The sequence below is a fragment of the Balaenoptera physalus genome (assembly GCF_965194825.1).
Source record: "Balaenoptera physalus genome assembly, chromosome: 4".
Classification (NCBI taxonomy): domain Eukaryota; kingdom Metazoa; phylum Chordata; class Mammalia; order Artiodactyla; family Balaenopteridae; genus Balaenoptera; species Balaenoptera physalus.
The window spans coordinates 140,662,859-140,681,794 of NC_138891.1; the positions used below are offsets into that span (position 1 = coordinate 140,662,859).

The 18,936-nt window shown below is 35.3% G+C and overlaps 1 protein-coding gene across 3 annotated transcripts in view; it reads right to left on the reverse strand.

The window, feature by feature from the left end:
- Positions 1-18,936, reverse strand: part of BRWD1 (bromodomain and WD repeat domain containing 1) — a 120,417-nt gene that overhangs the window by 9,146 nt on the left and 92,335 nt on the right. For all 3 annotated transcript variants that reach the window (XM_082458726.1, XM_082458728.1, XM_082458727.1), the window contains 8 exons: positions 17,923-18,048; positions 16,356-16,428; positions 15,215-15,256; positions 13,259-13,405; positions 12,345-12,497; positions 6,297-6,463; positions 2,980-3,206; positions 1,297-1,455 (listed from right to left, as the gene is read on the reverse strand). In XM_082458726.1, coding sequence (XP_082314852.1) covers positions 1,297-1,455; positions 2,980-3,206; positions 6,297-6,463; positions 12,345-12,497; positions 13,259-13,405; positions 15,215-15,256; positions 16,356-16,428; positions 17,923-18,048 — 1,094 coding nt within the window. The remainder of the gene's footprint in view (positions 1-1,296; positions 1,456-2,979; positions 3,207-6,296; positions 6,464-12,344; positions 12,498-13,258; positions 13,406-15,214; positions 15,257-16,355; positions 16,429-17,922; positions 18,049-18,936) is intronic.

An 18,936-nucleotide genomic window follows, 5' to 3' on the forward strand; every position in this document is an offset into this window, starting at 1 on the left:
GTGGGAAAGTAAATTGGTATAGCCACTATAGAAAACAGTATAGAGGTTCCTCAAAAAATTACAAATAGAAATATTATATGACCCAACAATTCCACTTCTGGCTATTTATCCAAAGAAAACAAAAACATGAATGTGAAAACATATGTGCACCACCATGCTCACTGCAGCATTATTCACAATAGCCAAGATATGGAAACAACCTAAGTGTTCACTGATGGATGAATGGATAAAGAAGATACACACACACACACGAATACTATTCAGCCATAAAGAAGAATGGACTCTTGCCATTTGCGACAACACAGATGGACCTTGAGGGCATTATGCTAAGTGAAGTAAGTCAGACAGAGAAAGACAAATACCCTATGATCTCACTTATATGTGGAATCTACAAAAACAAAACAAAGAACAAGCTCGTAGATACAGAGAACAGACTGGTGGTTGCCCGAGGGGAGGGTGCATAGGGAGTGAGTGAAATGGGTGAATGGAGTCAAAAGGTACAAACTTCCAGTTATAAAATAAATAAGTTATGAAGATATAATGTACAGCATGGCAAGTATAGTTAATAATGCTGTATTGCATATTTGAAAGTTGCTAAGACTAAATCTTAAAAGTCCTCATCACAAGAAAAAAAAATTTTTTGTGACTATGTATGGTGACGCACAGTAACTAAACATATTGTGGTAATCATTCTGTAAAGTACACAAATGTCAAATCATTACATTGTACACCTGAAATTAATATAATGTTATATGTCAATTATACCTCAAGAAAAAAAAAAGCCTAAAGGACATGTAATCATGTGCAGATGCGTTAAGTCAATAAACCATCCAGGACTTGCCTGGTGGTGCAGTGGTTAAGAATCCACCTGCCAATGCAGGCAACACGGGTTCAAGCCCTGGTCCGGGAAGATCCCACATGCCGCGGAGCAACTAAGCCCGTGCGCCACAACTACCAAGCCTGCGCTCTAGAGCCCGTGTGCCGCAACTGCTGAGCCCAAGCGCCACATCTACTGAAGCCTGCACGCTCTAGAGCCCGTGCTCCCTGCAACAAGAGAAGCCACTGCAATGAGATGCCCGCGCACCGCAACAAAGAGTAGCCCCCGCTCACCGCAACTAGAGAAAGCCCGCGTGCAGCAACGAAGACCCAATGCAGCCAAAGAATAAATAAAAATTTACAGTAAAAAAAAAAAAAAAAAATTTTTTTTAAGTAAATAAATAAATAAACCATCCAATATTTAGCTTTTGAATTCTCTTGATATACATTTCTCCAAAGTACCACTGAGCCTCTTCTCACCAGTTTTTCTTTTAGCGGCTCTGGTTCTGGTCACCCTGCTCCTGGCCAACCCACTACGTAAGGAGGATTCACGAGCTCTTGAACTCTCTTTGCTTTCCTCTGAACTATTTGAAGCTGAAGATGATGAAGAGGTACCTAAGGAATCTTCCATTTCACTTTCTAAGAAAAATGAAGCATCAACAGTTCATTACATATATTCTCCTATCTTTACACACAAGCAGTTATTTTGTAACAACAGACTAAAAGCAGATTCTTAAAATAGAAGAGGAGAGTATATTTTTAAAAACTGTTCCAAAGAATAGCTGATAACATTTTGGTATTAAAAGGTACATAATCAGCATTTGAAATCAAATTTGTTCTCTTATTTCTGAAAGTAACATGTTAATACTGGTTTGGATTCAGAAAATACAGTTTATATATTTTATAAACAAGCTTTCATTAAAAATTTAATTAGCTCCACTATCTTCTTCCTTCTGTTATGAGACAGGTATTTCCTATAGAAAAGACAATCGTTTCAAGTCCAGTATTTCAGTAGGCTTTCAGGTCTCTTTCTAGTAGCCCTTCCTAACAGCATAGTTGTACCATACAGGCTTCCAAGTCAAGAAAGAGCATTTCAACACACACACACACAAAAAAAGGTAGAAAAGGTGTGAGATGAATAATTTAAATAGTACAGGTCATTTCCCCCCACCATAATACTTAATGAGTATGTGCACAAGTATAAGCACAAGATAGGAAACCAAATTTCCTGTTCCTTCATCCAGGCTCAGTTCTTGCATGCCTATCACAAAATAAATATTTCACCAAAATGAGTGGGAACGTATTGTTGAAAGACAAAATTTTGCTCCATATTACAACCCAACTCCACGTCAAAGAACAGAGTGGCTGTTAGAGGGGTATCAGTCACCAAATCGTGTTTCTTCCTTTGAAATTGCTCTGCAGTTTGCCCACTCTGCCTGCTCCTACTGTATCCCACTTCCCATCATGTTGACTATGTTTCCAGATTCTTCTCCTTCCGCACATATCACTGCCAAACTGATTAATCTTCCTGAAACACAATTCGTCATGTGATTCCTTCACAACAAGGGACCCTATTAAGTAATCCAAACTTTTCTGCAAGGCTTGCCAGTCTCTAAAATGTGGCTGCATTTTACCTGTTTGATCCTACTATTTTAAATCACAACAGGAATCATTATACCATCATCACAAGTCACCAAAACCACTCAGAGCAATATGCAAGTATGTACACGCCATGGCCTCGTTCGCACAATGCTAACAAAGGGTCAGTGTCAGCTATAGTTATACCACCAAATAGTAATAAAATAAACAGTTTAGAATTTACTAGGTCATCAGCTTTAAACTTACATGATTACCAAGTCCTTTTTTTAATTTAAATTTTTAAATGTCAAATTTTGCACAAAAAGTGGTACTTATATCACATTATTTTAAACCTGAAGGATTCAAATTTGCTTAAAATGTGGCTGCACCACTTGCAAAGAACAGTATTTATCAAATATAATCTAATTATTCCATGTGTTACTTACGTCTCTTCTGTTAAATTTAAGTTCCTTGAACGTCAAGGCCATGTCTTACTTCTTTATTCTTTCCTCTAAACCCATAGTAACTACCAATGTTACAAACGTGAGTGCTCAACAGGTGAATATATAACATTCCATTTCTCACCAGATAATGTAGAACCATTTGTTAGAGTGACAGGTGTATTTCTTCTCATTCTTTCTGATGATGCTGCTGAATCTGAAGAATCACCCGAAGTAACACCTGAAGAGACACTAGCACTTGTCTTGCGGCTTGCAGAATAAGCTGCCCTACTTGAGGTAGACTGGACAGGAGAACCTACCAACTCAGGAATTACTTTGGCCTGAGATTTTAAGCGCTTCTGCTTGATATTTCTGGTCAAAGATAGGAAAAATAAAACAATATTTAACAAAACAGAGGATGCCTAAATAAAGTGTATTATTACTTAACCTGAGAATAACTTTATGATCAAGACATTAAAATATTCATTATTAACATCTTATTCTAGCATGGATTACTATTCTCTTTAAATTTGACATCATTTTATTCCAAATTTGAGTAATGAACAAATGATCCAAGTAACAGAATTACAGAAAATCATGCTGAATACCTTAGATTCTTTGGATTAAATGCTAAGGGGAGCCAACATTTATGTAATACAGGCATTCATTCATATTACAAATTTTTTTAAAGTTATATCTGCTGTAGAGCTTGTGATGTGATTTGATTTTGATTGATTGATTGATTGATTTTTGGCTGCACCACGGCTTGCGGGATTCTCAGTTCCCTGACCAGGGATTGAACCCAGGCCATGCCAGTGAAAGCCTGGAATCCTAACCACTTGGCCACCAAGGAACTGCCCATATTACAAATATGAGTCTCAATATGACAACATTCCCTCTAGGCTCCTATTTATATATTCCTAAAGACAGTATAAAATTAGGAGAAATTGACAAAACCTGAAGAGAAAGAACAGCGAGGCAAAAAAGAGAACAAGCTAGTTTTTTTCTGAGACCAATCTGTTTACATCTAAGTGCCAATTCACCAAAATTGGCCCCTGAGCCATGGATTATGGTGAAAAACAGTGGAAGTTTAAGATAAGACAATCTTTGGGTTTAAATTACAGATCTGAGTAATATTCATGTTTTTTAAAGATAATCCTTTAAAACAAAAGGATTTGGTTTTGCTTTCCTGTAAAACAAAAAGATAAAAGGAGCTTTTAGGAGTATCTAAGACATCTGAGCTTAAAGATAACCACAATTAATCAACTATACTTCAATTTTTAAAAAACACAATTCTTTTAAGCAGTTATTGTTTATCATAATCAAGAAAATTCAAGTTTCCAAATGTAAATAGACCATGTTTAAAGACAAGTAGTCTTTCAGTTTCCATGTGTTAAATCCAATCTGTCAGCTACAAATGGGAGGGGGACAAATGACTGTAAAACGTAACATCTTGGTTTCCTCCTTTTATTAAAAAATAAAAAATAAAAAAATTTTAAAAAGAAAACTCAAACTTGTTATGTCAAAATTTTAACTTCCATTAATATCAGCTGGAGGGTAATACAAAAAGAAATAATTATATGCTTATATACTTATCATAAACTTGATTTTTAACAGTAGACAAGGTGATAGTAGCTCAAGAGTGAAAACTTTCCCTTTTTATCCTATCCTTTATGAAGAAAAAAAAGCAGAAGGCCTCAGAGACCTTTGGGAGACCATTAAACATACCAACATATGGGAGCCCCAAAGGAGACGAAAGGAGCAAAACAAAGTATCTGAAGAAATAATGGCTGAAAACCACCCAAATCTGATGAAAAACATTATACATCCACAAAGCTGGACAAATTTCAATAAGGATAAACAGAAAGAAATCCACACCTACAGTCATTTGCAAGATGAAGACAAAAAGAAAATCTTGAAAGCACCAAGAGAAAACTCCATATGCACAAGGAAGGGAACCTCAGTAAGATTAATAGCTGACTTCTCATCAGAAACACTGGGGGTCAGCAGGCAGTAAGATGACATATTCAAAGTGCTAAAAGAAAAACACTGCCAACTAAACTAGTCTTAAATAATAAAACTAGTCTTACATAATAAAAGTGAAATTAAAGACATTCCCAGATAAACAAAGATTAAGGGAATTCACTGCTCGCATGTCTGCCTTACAAGAAATATTAAAGGACTTCAGGTTGAAAAGAAATGACACCAGAGGGTAACTCAAATCTATAAAAAGAAATAAAGACCACGGGGAAAGATAATTACATAAGTAAATATAAATAACAGTATAAATAATTTGTTTATTCTTATCTGATTTAAAAGACAACTTCATAAAACAACATATAAAGATATAAACTGTATGACAGTAACAGCACAAATAAGAAGGGGAAGGGAGCTAAACTAGAACAAAATTCTTATATCTATGGGAATTAAATAGTATTAACCTGAAGTAGATTGTTTTCAATTGAGATGCATGGTGTAATCCCAAGAACAACCATGAGGAAATCCATCAAGGGTATAGTGCACATTCAAAATGTACATGACGGGTTTCCCTGGTGGTGCAGTGGTTGAGAATCCGCCTGCCAATGCAGGGGACATGGGTTTGATCCCTGGTCCGGGAAGATCCCACATGCCACGGAGCAACTAAGCCCATGCGCCACAACTACTGAGCCTGTGCTCTAGAGCCCGCGAACCACAACTACTGAGCCTGCGTGCTGCAACTACTGAAGCCCATGCGCCTAGAGCCCGTGCTCCGCAACAAGAGAAGCCACCACAGTGAGAAGCCCACGCACCACAACGAAGAGCAGCTCCCGCTCGCCACACTAGAGAAAGCCCGCGTGCAGCAACAAAGACCCCACACAGCCAAAAATAAATAAATAAAATAAATTTATTTTTAAAAAAAAAAGTACGTGAAAACAAACTAAACACTGAAAAACTCAATTTCCACATTTCAACACTTTAAAATATCTATAAATTTGATATTAATGTAAGCTACATAGTCATAAATGGCAAAATATAAATTAATATTAATTTACTATAAAGAGAATAAATCCTGCATTTTACATTTCTTCTCTACAACTAATCCCCAGTGAAAATAGAGTGCATTACATCTAACTGGCATTTTCCCGTACACGATCAAATGCTCAATAGCCATACACAGTAATCACTTTACCCTCTGCATTTAAAAAAAAATTCTTATGCAAAAGACAAGTAATATTTTGAATAATCCTTAGTAAGATTTAGTTGATGCTTTTCATTAAATGCTTACAAATGTATACAATTAAAAATTAATGCAACAGCTCTATATACAGCAGAGAATGCTTTCAATCCATAAAAAACAATGACTATTCTTTTCTGAATATACTGTACTCTAAAATGATTAAGAATTTTTAGCTTAATAAAATCAAAGTATCACAACCTGAAATTTTTAAAAACTGCACACAAAGACTGCAATAACCAATTTACCTGATACTTTTGTTAGCCTGATTGACACGGTTACAATTTTGCCGTCTCTTGAACCTCTGGCTTCTTCGAAGTTTTTCACTGAATTTTTGACCAATCTTAAAATCAGAAGAGATTTTCTTCATTTTTTCTTCAAATAAGGCAGACAATCTCAACGTCATACTGTAAATCTGCAAGGACATGAAAGCAAAACTAGTACTATAAAATATCTTTTAAAATATTTTTATAAGTAAAATTATAGTCATTGAGGCTACTTGTAATCTATTATATCACTGTTATAGATAAATGACTGTTCCTTACTTTATTTCCCATCCCTTCCCTGCAAGGACAGTGGAAGTATCAAATATACACTTCTCCGATGAAAAGAAAGTAATTTTAAATCAATCAATCCTAGGGTTGTATCTAGGGTTTATGTCTGTATGTCAATGGTTCTCAACTGGTTTTTTCCACATCTACGTGTACAAATCCCCAAAATGCCTCCTTCTCCTAAAGTTAGATAGGAAGTTGGTTGGTTTTAAGGTTGCTATTTAGGCAGCAGAAAAGTAGTGTCTCCTTGGCAAGGGAACAAAATCACTTCTACACTAGTCTCTACTTGAAATCTGACTGCCTCTGATGCCACTTAGATTATTATTGGGAAAAAAATGATTGCTTATATCCAAAAGAAGACATTATGCCCTATAACTTTATATAAGAAAGATTGTGCTCTAATAACTTCTATAATTAAATAACATCAAATCTTCAAAAGAACAGCAATGTGACGTTAAGTGCCACTATAAATAACTTTCTGGCACAGCTGTGTATTCACAGGAAGTACCTTTACTCAGCCACAATCATTCCTGAAAAGTAAAAATCTAATATTCAAAAGCTAAATATCAATCATTCTGGTGCATGGTAGAGGAGGGTGAAGAGACTAACACTGGGGAACCTTTAAAAAGTATGTAAAATGTATGAATTTCCCATATTCATATATATATATACACACACACATACATATACAGGTATCCCCACTTTCAAAAACGCTACTTTCTGCCACTTCACTTTTACAAAAGACCTACTTTATTAGTACTTGTTTTCGCTAACTGAAAAAAAAAATCCAAAGAAGATTTTCACTTTTATGAAAAAAGGTGAAAACAGAGTTCAGCATTTGTTTGCAGCAAGCTGTTACAGAAGTAGTGCATACCCCAAACAGCAAGAGTAGCACCGCCAAGCTCCTTCCCCAGCAACTACACTCAGCATCCCAGCATCAGGTCGCCACAGTTTTTTGTTTGTTGTTTGTTTTTGTTTTTTTAGCAACGTCCCAACCAGAGAGATACATTTATTATGGTTGCTGAGCTTGCATTGACACGTTATCACCCGAAGTCCATCAAAACCATTAGGGTTCATTCTCGGTGTTGAATATTCTATGGGCTTTGACAAAAGTATAATGACAACAGATTTTCCCTTTCGGCACTTTGAATGTGTCATTCGACAGCTTTCTGGTAGGCAAAGTTCTGGCAGAGAAATCAGCTGATAGCTTTAAGGGGTATCCATTACATTATGACTCTTTGTTTTTCTCTTGCTGTCTTTAGAATTCTCTCTTTATGCTTAGCTTTTACCATTTTAATTATGATGTGTCTTGGTGTACATCTCTTTGTGACTCATTTTGTTTAGGCAGGTCGCCACAGTTTTGAACTGTATCTGTGAGCATCTGTGCCTTATCTTGATCTATTCCGAGCATCTGTTATCAAGATGTGTCCTAAGGTAGCTGGTTCTTCACCTAGAAATGGGGTACTTTCAAATACAGGAGGAAACCTATATACATATACATATAATAAGTATATGTGAAATCTGTAATCCCTCTTTATCTTTGAAGTGATCTTTAACAGTTATTTCCAGTATTTTGTATACATATTAAATTTATTCTTTTCCCTCGAACCTGAACTCTAGCATAAGTCACCAATTTTAACAAGAGTGATTTTTTTTCCTCAATCATATTAAGTTTGAAAGCTCTGATAATCTTGAGTACCACCACTTTCATCTGAAAAATTCAATAATACATTTGAATTAAAAATAAAATTGTTTAACAAAAATGAGTGCTAAAATTATTAGTTCCTCAACATGAAAAAGGGCATGTGTGAAAAACCCACAGTTATCATTATACACAGTGGTAAACGACTGAAAATCTTTCCCCCTTAGATCAGGAATGATACAAGGATGCCTGGTTTCACCACTGTTATCCAACACTGTACTTTAAATTCTACCAGAGCAATTAAACAAGAAATAAAAATAATTCAAATTGGAAAGGTAGAAGTAAAACTATCTCTATTTGCAGATGAAATGATCCTATATATAGAAGCAATCAAAGATTCTACAAGAAAGCTATTAGTGCTAATAAATTAATCCAACAAAATTACAGAGTATGAGATCAACACTCAAGAATGTGCTGTTTCTATACACCAACAATGAACAAGCAAAAAAGGAAATTAAGAAAGCAACTGCATCTCAAATAGCATCTAAAACAATAAAATATGTGGGAATAAATTCAACCAAGGAGCGGCAAGACTCTCCACTGAAAATTACAGAACGTTGCTGGAAGAAATTAGACCTAAATAAATGGAAAGACATCTGGCATTAAGGGATAGAAAAACAGTAGTCAGGATGTCAGTACTGCCCAAAGGAATCTACACCTTCAATTCAATCCCTATCAAAACAGACATAGAAAAAGTCAATCCTCAAATTCATAATGAATTGCACCCCCTGAATTGCCGAAACAATCCTGAAAGAGAACAAAGTAAGAGGACTCAAATTTCCTTTATTGCCAAACTTACTACTAAAGCTACAGTAAACATAGTACTGACACAGAGACAGACACTCATATGTATAAACCAATGGAACAGAACTGAGTTCAGAAATAAACCCATATATCTATGGCCAACTGATTTTCAAAAAGGGTGCCAGGCCATTTAATAGGGAAAGAATAGTCACTTCAACAGATGGTGCTGGGACAACTGGATTTCTACATGCAAAAGAATAAACTTGACCTCTACCTTACACCATATACAAATATTAACTCAAAATGGATCAATAGCTTAAATAAGAACTAAACCATAAAACTCTTAGAAGAACACATGAGGTGAATCTTCATGACACTGAATTTGGCAATGGATTTTTTTAAACTATTTTGAACACTATTTCCAAACATTTGCCTCTATAAATTACTCCTTAATATACATGTTTTGTGCAAGTAGTCTTTTCCACAGTCAATATTGACTGTCTATAAAAAATAATTATTAAAATTAGAATTAATGGGTCAAATGGCACTTAAGCTTCTGACACATATTTTTCAAGTTGCTCCATAATAGTGTTGGGCATCTTACAGGCTGTGTGACCCTCAGTAGCAATGGGTTCTTAAACATGAAACCAAAAGCACAAGAAACCAAAGAAAAAAAAACAGATTAATTGGACTTCATCAAAATTAAAAAGTTTTGTGCATCAAAGGACATTATCAATAGTGAAAAGACAACCTACAGAGAAAATAACTGGAAAACATTCATCTGATTAGGACTTAATATCCAGAATATATTTAAAAATTCTTACAACTCAACAACAAAAGGACAAAAATCCAATTAAAAATTGGGCAAAGCACTTGAATAGATATTTTTCCAAAGAAAATATACAAGTGGTCAATAAGCACATGAAAAGATACTCAACATCATTAGTGTACTGACTATATTTTCTTATTTTCTGTATCCTTGATGCTCTGGCATTTGGAGCCTTTATCCTGGAGAGACTACCCCATCCCAGGGCTAGTTCCCAGAGATAGCAAGTGGCTTTTTTTTGCAGGTGTACCTCTGATACAGAAAACAATCAATCCAGAGATCAAATACCTAACAGTCTTCTTTATCAAACTCTCATACACCAAGCCAATACTCCCCCTACCCAAATCACCCCAGGGCCAGGAATCAGACATCTAGAGACCACCCCTACAGATCAAAGCTCCAATTACTACAAACTAGCCAATCCTAGACTGTTTACCCTGCCCTGCCTTGCCATCCTGTGAAAACCCCAATCTAGGCTCTGCCATACTCTTCCCTCCCCTCCCCTCCCCTCCCCTCCCCTCCCCTCTGCCTACTCATCAACCTTGTATCACACACTTCTGTTTCTAGGGATCTGTGAGTATAAACTTCTTCCTTCATGACAATTCATGTCTGCATGTCTTACTATATCTGATTAAAACAAATTCTAGATATAATTTTTTCATAAGTCATAACATAAATACAAATCAAAACTACAAGGAGATAACACTTCACATTCACTACGATGGCTACAATTTTTTTTTAAAACACAGAAAATAACAAATTTTCGCAAGTATGTGGAGAAACTAGAATCCTCGTACATTGCCAGTGGGAATACAAAATGGTGCAGCCATTATGGAATACAGTTTGGTGGTTCCTGAAAAAGCTGAACATAGAATTACTCTATGAACCAGAAATTCCACTCTTAGATATATACCCAAGAAAACTGAGGACAAGAACTCTTACAAATACTTGTATTCCCATTAATCACAATAACCAAAAAGTGTTCACAACTCCATCAACACTTGTCCATCAAAAGATGAATGAACAAAATGTCATATACCCATACAATGAAATATTATTCAGCCAAAAAAAAGGAATGAAGTTCCAATACAGGCCACATGGATGAACCTTTAAGATACTATGCTAAGTGAAAGATGCCAGACACAAAAGACAAATATTGTGTGATTCAATTTGTATGAAATATCTAGAATAGGCAAATTCAGAGAGATACAAAGTAAATTAGAGTTACCAAGGGCTGAGGGAAGGGGAGAACGTGGAGTTACTTGCTTACTGGTGACAGAGTTGCTGTTTGGGATGATGGAAGAGTTCTGGAAATAGACAGCAGTGATGGCTGAGCAACACTGTGAATGTAATTAATGCCACTGAACTATATACTTAAAAATGGTTAAAATGATAAATTTTATGTTTTATATATATATATATGTAACCACAATTTTGAAAATTTGGTAATACACCAAAACCCACTAAACTGTGCACTTTAAATGCATGAGTTGTATGATGTATCCTCAAACATATATTTTAAACAAAAGGGAAAAAGACATGAATGAAATTTATTTTCTGTCTGCAAAGAAAGTCTCACAAATGGTGACTACTGACAATAACACAAGCTTGGAAAAATGTTAGACTTGTATGTTAAACTGATCCAATAAGCAATTTGGATACTGAATGCAATGAAAAGCTTCTCAGATTAAGAGAAGAATTAATAATGCAGGCAGAGTCTGATAATAAGTAATGAGGGGGAAGTGAAATTAAGACAAAATGGTTAATTAGCAGTGATAGTCACTGATGATAGAGAAAGTGCTGTAACATCAAGCAAGGGCTTTATTTTAAAGTCTTACTCTCAAATTATTGCTGTTTTTTTTTTTTTTTAATTACCCAGCACACTGGCTACAAACGTTTATGATTATTCACTGAGAGTATGTGTACCCTTTTGTGTATTTATTATGTTTCAACAAGTTTTGAAAAGTTATCCAACATAGAACATTTGAACAAAAATTTAGGAATGTCCACTCTACTTGGGTTCTTAACTAATCAGATGGCCCATGTGTTTCTTCTTCAGATCCAAAATGTTAGTATGCCATCAGTAGTCCACGCCCACTTCAGATTTTCCTTTTCTTACTTTTAATATTCTTCCAGCCTCTATCACTAAGTTCCCAATCCACTTTTCAAGATTCCCATATGTAAGAAAACAGATTTTTCTCACTCTATACATCAAATACAAATTTGTTCATTTTTCACTGGTGTCCTCACTCGCACCAATCCTCTTTTGCTTATGAAACTTTAGGGAAGCGGAACAGTGTCACAGGGAAATGTTTCCTAAGCAGATGCCTGGGCAGTGGCACTCTATGCTCAACAGTGGTCTTACTCTACTCACTGATCTTTTATGCTCCCACCTCTACCAAACACTAGAAAATTACCATCTACACAGATCACACATACTCTTTTTTTATATATAAACCACTTTTAAAATTACCTTTGATCTTTTATTTGGTGTATATGCTTTTGCATTGCTAAATATCAACCGGATGTCTTTGCAAAATTCCAAAGGGCTGTCATAATTTCCCGCTTCTAAAGTTTCCCTTACTGTTCCAAAATCCATTGGAGTATCTATAATATCTCGGTAATCCTAGGTTTTAAAAACAATAATTAGTTCAAAGATTCGATTCCTGTTTTTAGAAATGTAAGTGCATCAAATCTCTAAAATATTCAAAATGACAGAAGAAAAAAGGTTACAAGGATCTTAAGAATCATCAATAATTTTTAAAAAGACATCCAAATACATGGACAAGAAATATAGCAAAATGATATCCTTGGTAGCAAGATATGGAATTGTTTTTATTTCCTTCTTTATACCCTTCTATAATTTCTAAGCTTCCTACAGTAAATTTGTGCTTTCTAATCTTTTTTTTTTTTTTAAGGTCATTTTCCATTTCCCTATTAGAAAGTAAAGACGGACACTTTTAACCAATTCATAGTTTTCCTGGGGCTGGGCCTACTAATCCTCCAATTATATTATGTAACACTGGTTAACTAAGTCTTAACCCAAGTTACAAGGGTGTCTATTAATTCAAGAAAACTGTGTAAAACACTCTTCCACAGCTGAATTAGTGGTCAGAGACAAAGTTAACAGGAAGCCTAGTCATCTTACTTTTTGGTTGCTAGGGGGTTTTTTTTCTTTTTTTTTTTTTGGCCACGCCACGTGGCTTGCAGGATCTCAGTTCCCTGACCAGGGATTGAACCCGGGTCACGGCAATGAAAAACCCAGAATCCTAACCACTAGGCCACCAGGGAATTCTAGACACCTTACTTTTTAATTTGAATACCTCTACCCCAATCTCCTCTACACCAACAAGAAAAGCCTCAAACATTCAAATAATGACAACTTACTGGATATTCAACCAAATCAACAGGTTGTCTAAATGGTTCAGAATCTTCACATTGAAATATTAAGTTCACTAGTTCCTTACACTGTTTCTTCCAGTTGCTTTCAACATAATTGGTTGCTTTGATGCTCCTTGTTTTCCAATCATGAACCTAAAAATACATTCATAATATTAAAAGTTTTTTCAATCTTGGAAAAGTCACACTATGGTATGGTATAGTAGAATGGTAAGAATGCAACTGAGCTATTGTCTTCTGTATTATGTCATAATATGTCATTACATGATTTTCTATCTACTTGGGGAAAAATTCCACTTTTTTAAAAAACCCAATGTCACATCTGTTACTCTAAAAACATTTTCATTCCACCACTTATCTCCTAAGTTTAAAAATGTTTTCACAGGATATGAAGTATCACACTGGATAATGTAGTAGGCAGAATAATGCTCCCAAAGATGTGTACATCTTAGTCCCAAGAACCTGTGACTATGGCAAAAGGGACTCTGCAGGTTTGACTAAAAGAGTAGATAGACTTTGAGATGGGGAGATAGTCCTGGATTATCAGGGTGGGCCCAATGTAATCACAAAGGTCCTCATACAAGGGAGGCGGAAGAGTCAGAGGCAGACTGGAAGATGCTATGCTGCTGACTTGAAGATGCAAGAAGGGGGCCATGAGGCTCCAGAAGCTGGAAAATGGAAGGAAATGAATTCTACCCTAGAGTTCCCAGAAAGGAACACAGCTATGCTGACACCTTGACTTTAGTCCAGTGAGACCCATGTCAAACTTCAAATCTACAGAACTACAAGATATTTTTATTGCTTAAGGCACTAGATTTATAATTTGCTACAGCAATCATGACAAATACTAAACAGATACTAAATACTTAGAAGTCTGTTTAGAAATGAAATTATATGAAAATGGTAATAATTCAAGTCTTAACTTTTCATTGTTATTTGAGGCAGCATATTATGAAAATTGATGTGATAAAAAGCTTAAATTTAAGCAGCATTTGAATGAAATACAAGATAACACTATTAAGCATTTTCCAATTAATAAACTTTACTTTTAATTAACATATTACATTAGAGCTTCAAGAACTGCCGATGACACCACAATTTTAACTACCCAATATCCAAAGCTTATTTCCCACTTTGTTCTCCCTATCCTCCCAACAAATCCTCATTTTTAAAAAAGGTTCAGTCACGAAATCCTAGTTAATTTTCCCATTAAAAGGTCTCATCTTCTTTCCTTCCTCTCTACTGCAAGCCAACACTATTTTTTTTTTTTTTTTCTTTTTTAATGGCCACGCCACTGTGTGCTTGTGGGATCTTAGTTCCCTGACCAGGGACTGAACCCGAGCCCTCGGCAGTGAAAGTGCGGAGTCCTAACCACCGGACCGCAAGGGAATTCCCAGCCAGCACTATTCTTGACTAAGTTTCCCACCTTTTCTCTGAGATTCTTGCAATGAACTCCTAACTTTAATACAAATCTATCTAACTTTAATCAAAATCTATCTGTTTTGGCTATGGAGTTGACTCTCTACTGTAAATTTAAAAGAAATCTTTGGTTTACAACATCACCATCATCTGCTCCCAACATAACAGCCAGACACAAGCACTTCGCTCACTCCAAAATTCAACCCCTACGCCAGTCAGGCCAGTGCTCTCAGCAGCCCACTGACATGCCACACTTTCCTACTTTTTTGGCTTGAATCATAATAACCCTTACTTTTCGAGTGTCCTCTTCTTACTCTATCTCATTCTGAGGACACAGTCCAAATCCCAACCCTTCTGCTAAACCTTACCTAGCCATCCACCTTACAGTGGTTTCTCCCATTTCTCTTATAAAATATTCAATATCAGTATCAATGTAACTTTTCAAAGACAACACCTAAAATCTTACGTTGATTTTAAAACACAGAGTAAATAAACAACTAAGGTTAATCACACAGATTAACTTACTCTCCTTCTTCCAGAAGATGTTTTAGGAAGATCACTATCATCCTAGGAATAAAAATCAGAGCACTTTAAGTGTTAATATTTTCATTAGATATGCAATAATCTTAGCATATCAAAGACATTAGGTTTACGAGGGTTATAACTTGTTAACAAAATCTCAAAATACAGACTATCAGATGGTCTTTGTGGCACTCACCCTCCAAGAAACCAACCCTTATTCTTATTCTTAATAACCCTTTACATTCCCTAACGTAAACATGCACTAAATCCAAAATATAGCTATAAAAAGTTGCCTTGTGCATGTCCACAGAAGACTTGCCCAAGGAGCTTTAAATTTGTGTTTTTACCTCCTCCATAAAACTCAGAAAGAGTCTCCCACAGATTCCTACATTTTGTACGCTACACATTTTCTTATTCCCTAAATCACATATTAGCATCCCCATTTTTATTCCAATGAAAATCAGTGAACTACAATAATAGTTTGTGTAGAAACTGACACCACACTGTTTTTAAAAAATATCCCTCCTGCAACTCCATACAACAATCTGATTTTCTATGAAGTGAAATTACACAACATCAGTGATATCTGCCTTCACTTACACTTCGACACCATCTTGAGTGAAGGATTTTAGGGTACTTACAGCATGGTAAAGTTCATTAATTTTTAATTACAATTAAATCCAACTCTCAGATACTGGTTTTTTTTTTTTTTTGGCTGTGCCACATGGCTTGTAGGATTTCAGTTCTCCAATCAGGGATTGAACCCAGGCCACGGCAGTGAAAGCACCGAGTCCTAACCACTGGACTGCCAGGGAATTCCCTCAGATGCTGATTTTACCAAAAACATATCCAAGGTACTTCTTATAATACACCTTTCTCTATCTCAAATTTGGAAAGAGAACATATTCCACACCTAAGTTAATTCACTTAGACATAACTTGTTTATTTAATATCAATTATTGGCTATTACCTCATTGATGATCTAGATAATTTTAAAATGTAGTTTTATCAAGTGCCCTATTTTCATAGTCATTGGAATATAGCAAGAATTGATTTAGGTAACCAACGTTTTCTACTTCACTCTTCATTCTAAGTTATCATTTGCAATTAATAAAAATCATTATAAAATTGACAAACTTCATACCAAATCCCCGGCATTTTGCTCATCATTTTCAGAAGTGTTAGAAAGTTCTGAGATATTTGTACAGTCTTGACTCCTAAAAGACAATTTTTTAATTTAACAGTATGCAAATGTAGTCCCCAAACATTCAAACCACAGGTTAAGATACAAACAGTTCCCCAACTATGCAAACAGTTCCCCAACTATGCACACCTAATTTCAAGCAGTAGAATATCAGGTTTTTACTCTATCCTCTGTGGAAACAACTGACCATACTAGAACAATGAAAGTGAATTTTTTTTTTTCAATTTAAATGTGTACAGAAATCAAGCTGGTAATCCAGAAATACTATATGTATAGCCTCAATTGGATGAATACACGGATGAGTTTTTCTAAGTTATCACCACTGGTAATATTTGTACAGTAAGTACCAGGAAAATGGTTGATTTGAGATAAAAAAGAATAGAAGCAAAAAAGGAAGTAGAAACTAAAATAAATTCTGTCTTAACCTCACTGTAAACACAGCAGAAGAAAGAATCGTAAAATAGGGGTATCTAGACACAACGGAGATGAAAATGGGTATGTGACCTTCCTGAAGTAGAAAGAAGAAAATCTGGGAGGAGAGGCAATAAGTTTGAGTCCTCCAGACAGCGGACAGATTCAGCCCAGGAGAGTGAAACAGCTGGAATCAGTTATTCCCCAGTTTGTAGCCAGATACTGAAAATGATGTCAGAGTTTATAAATTATCTTCTCCAGTATATAATTCTTTCAAAGAATTTTTACAACTGTGGGAAAGGCATACAAGATCATATAGCAAAATCATTCATTTTAAAGGAAAGAGGCTGAGTAACGTGTGCAAAGTCACCCAGAAAGTTCACTAGAACAGATTAGGTTAGAACCTGGATCTCAATTTGCAGGTCAGTTTTCATCCTACTAGTCCAAATCGATTTCCAAATGCAAGAAAAGTGTGGAATATTCACAGGATACAATCCAAAACAGATTAAAACTCAATCTAATCATGAGAAAATATCAGACGAGCCAAATTAATTACACGCTACAAAATAAGTGTCCAGCACTCATAAAAAATGATGAAGTGATAAAAGAAAGGAAAGACTAGAGAACAGATTAAAAGAGACTAAGAAAACAAAACAGTGAATGCAGTGGGAATTCTGGATTGGATCCTGAAACAGAAAAAGACATTGATATAAAAACTGATGAAATCCAGATAAATTCTACAGTTTAGTCAATAGTACTGTACCAAGGATAATTTCTTAACACTTCATAAGGACACCACAGTTGTGTAAAATGTTAACCTAAGGGGAAAACAGGTGAAGGGTATATGTATACATAGGGCAACTCTCTGTAGTATAAAATTATTTCAAAATTTAAAAAATAGAAAAAATTTAACTATTCAATTTCTCATTCCTTTACCTAAATTACAATCACAAAAGAAGAAATGTAAAGAAATGTCATTTAATGTAACACATTAAAAGGGTATAATTCAGAGAGCACAAATTAAGAACTGGATAGTTTTAAGAGCACAATATGCAAAGTCACTTTTCCACAACATCTATAATATGAGGTCACTTACTTGATAAATTTCAAAAGCTGGTCAGTTATCTTCTTAGCTGATCTTGCAATTACACTCTCAGGTTCATTAAATGTTCTGGCATTATGTTCTATATATCTGACTTCCCACACTAATGCAGATAGCCTCCTTCAAAGTAAAAAATAGGCAATTTAGGGCTTAAAAAATGAAAAGACAGAAACCAAGTAAAAAAATCCAGCATGTTAAGCCAGCATGATATATTAATTAAACCATAAGTGCAAAGTTATAATGAATAACTTTCTAATACTGTCAACTTGATCACAGTCATAAGCAATTATATTGGAAGCTGAACTGCAGAGAATACATTTAAGGACTGAAAGTCGTAACAGATCACTTAATCACATCCAGAAAACCAAAAGAGCAACCCTCCCTTTTCACACTGCCTATAGGTATATTTGAAGCTATTGACACTCAATGAAGAAAATGTGTTAAATACCATCAATTCTAAGAAAGTCAATCTGACTATAAACTCACAAACTGGTTTCTGAACGAATGCACTACAGAGGTAAATTAACATCAACAATGTGAACTCAAGAAGTCAGTTTTTTGTAAAGACAATTTCCCAAAGCAGCTGAATCATACAGAATACCATCACCTGCTTTAAAAAAAAAAAAAAAAAAAAAATCACTGAGAATGGGAAATTTTATAGTTTTCAAAGCTCTAGAAGCCAGAGATAAAAAGTTGATGACTCTGGGGATTTTATCTTTCAAAGGCCAAAGTCATTATTAACTAAATTTTATATTTAAATGGAGCAGCTTTTGCAAGAAAAACAGACTACTAAAGACTGAGGAATGAAACGTGGTACTTCTCCTTATCCAGGTTCTATCCACACCTACCCACAGGCATCTAACACACTGTCTTACACACAGGACCAAAAAATGACTATAACAAAAGAAGAGAATGAAACAGAAAATAATGTCAATCAGCCCCCACTCCACCACTGTCACAATCAGCCACCACTACCTCTGTTAACTCTACCTGGTTAAATGGCCAAAT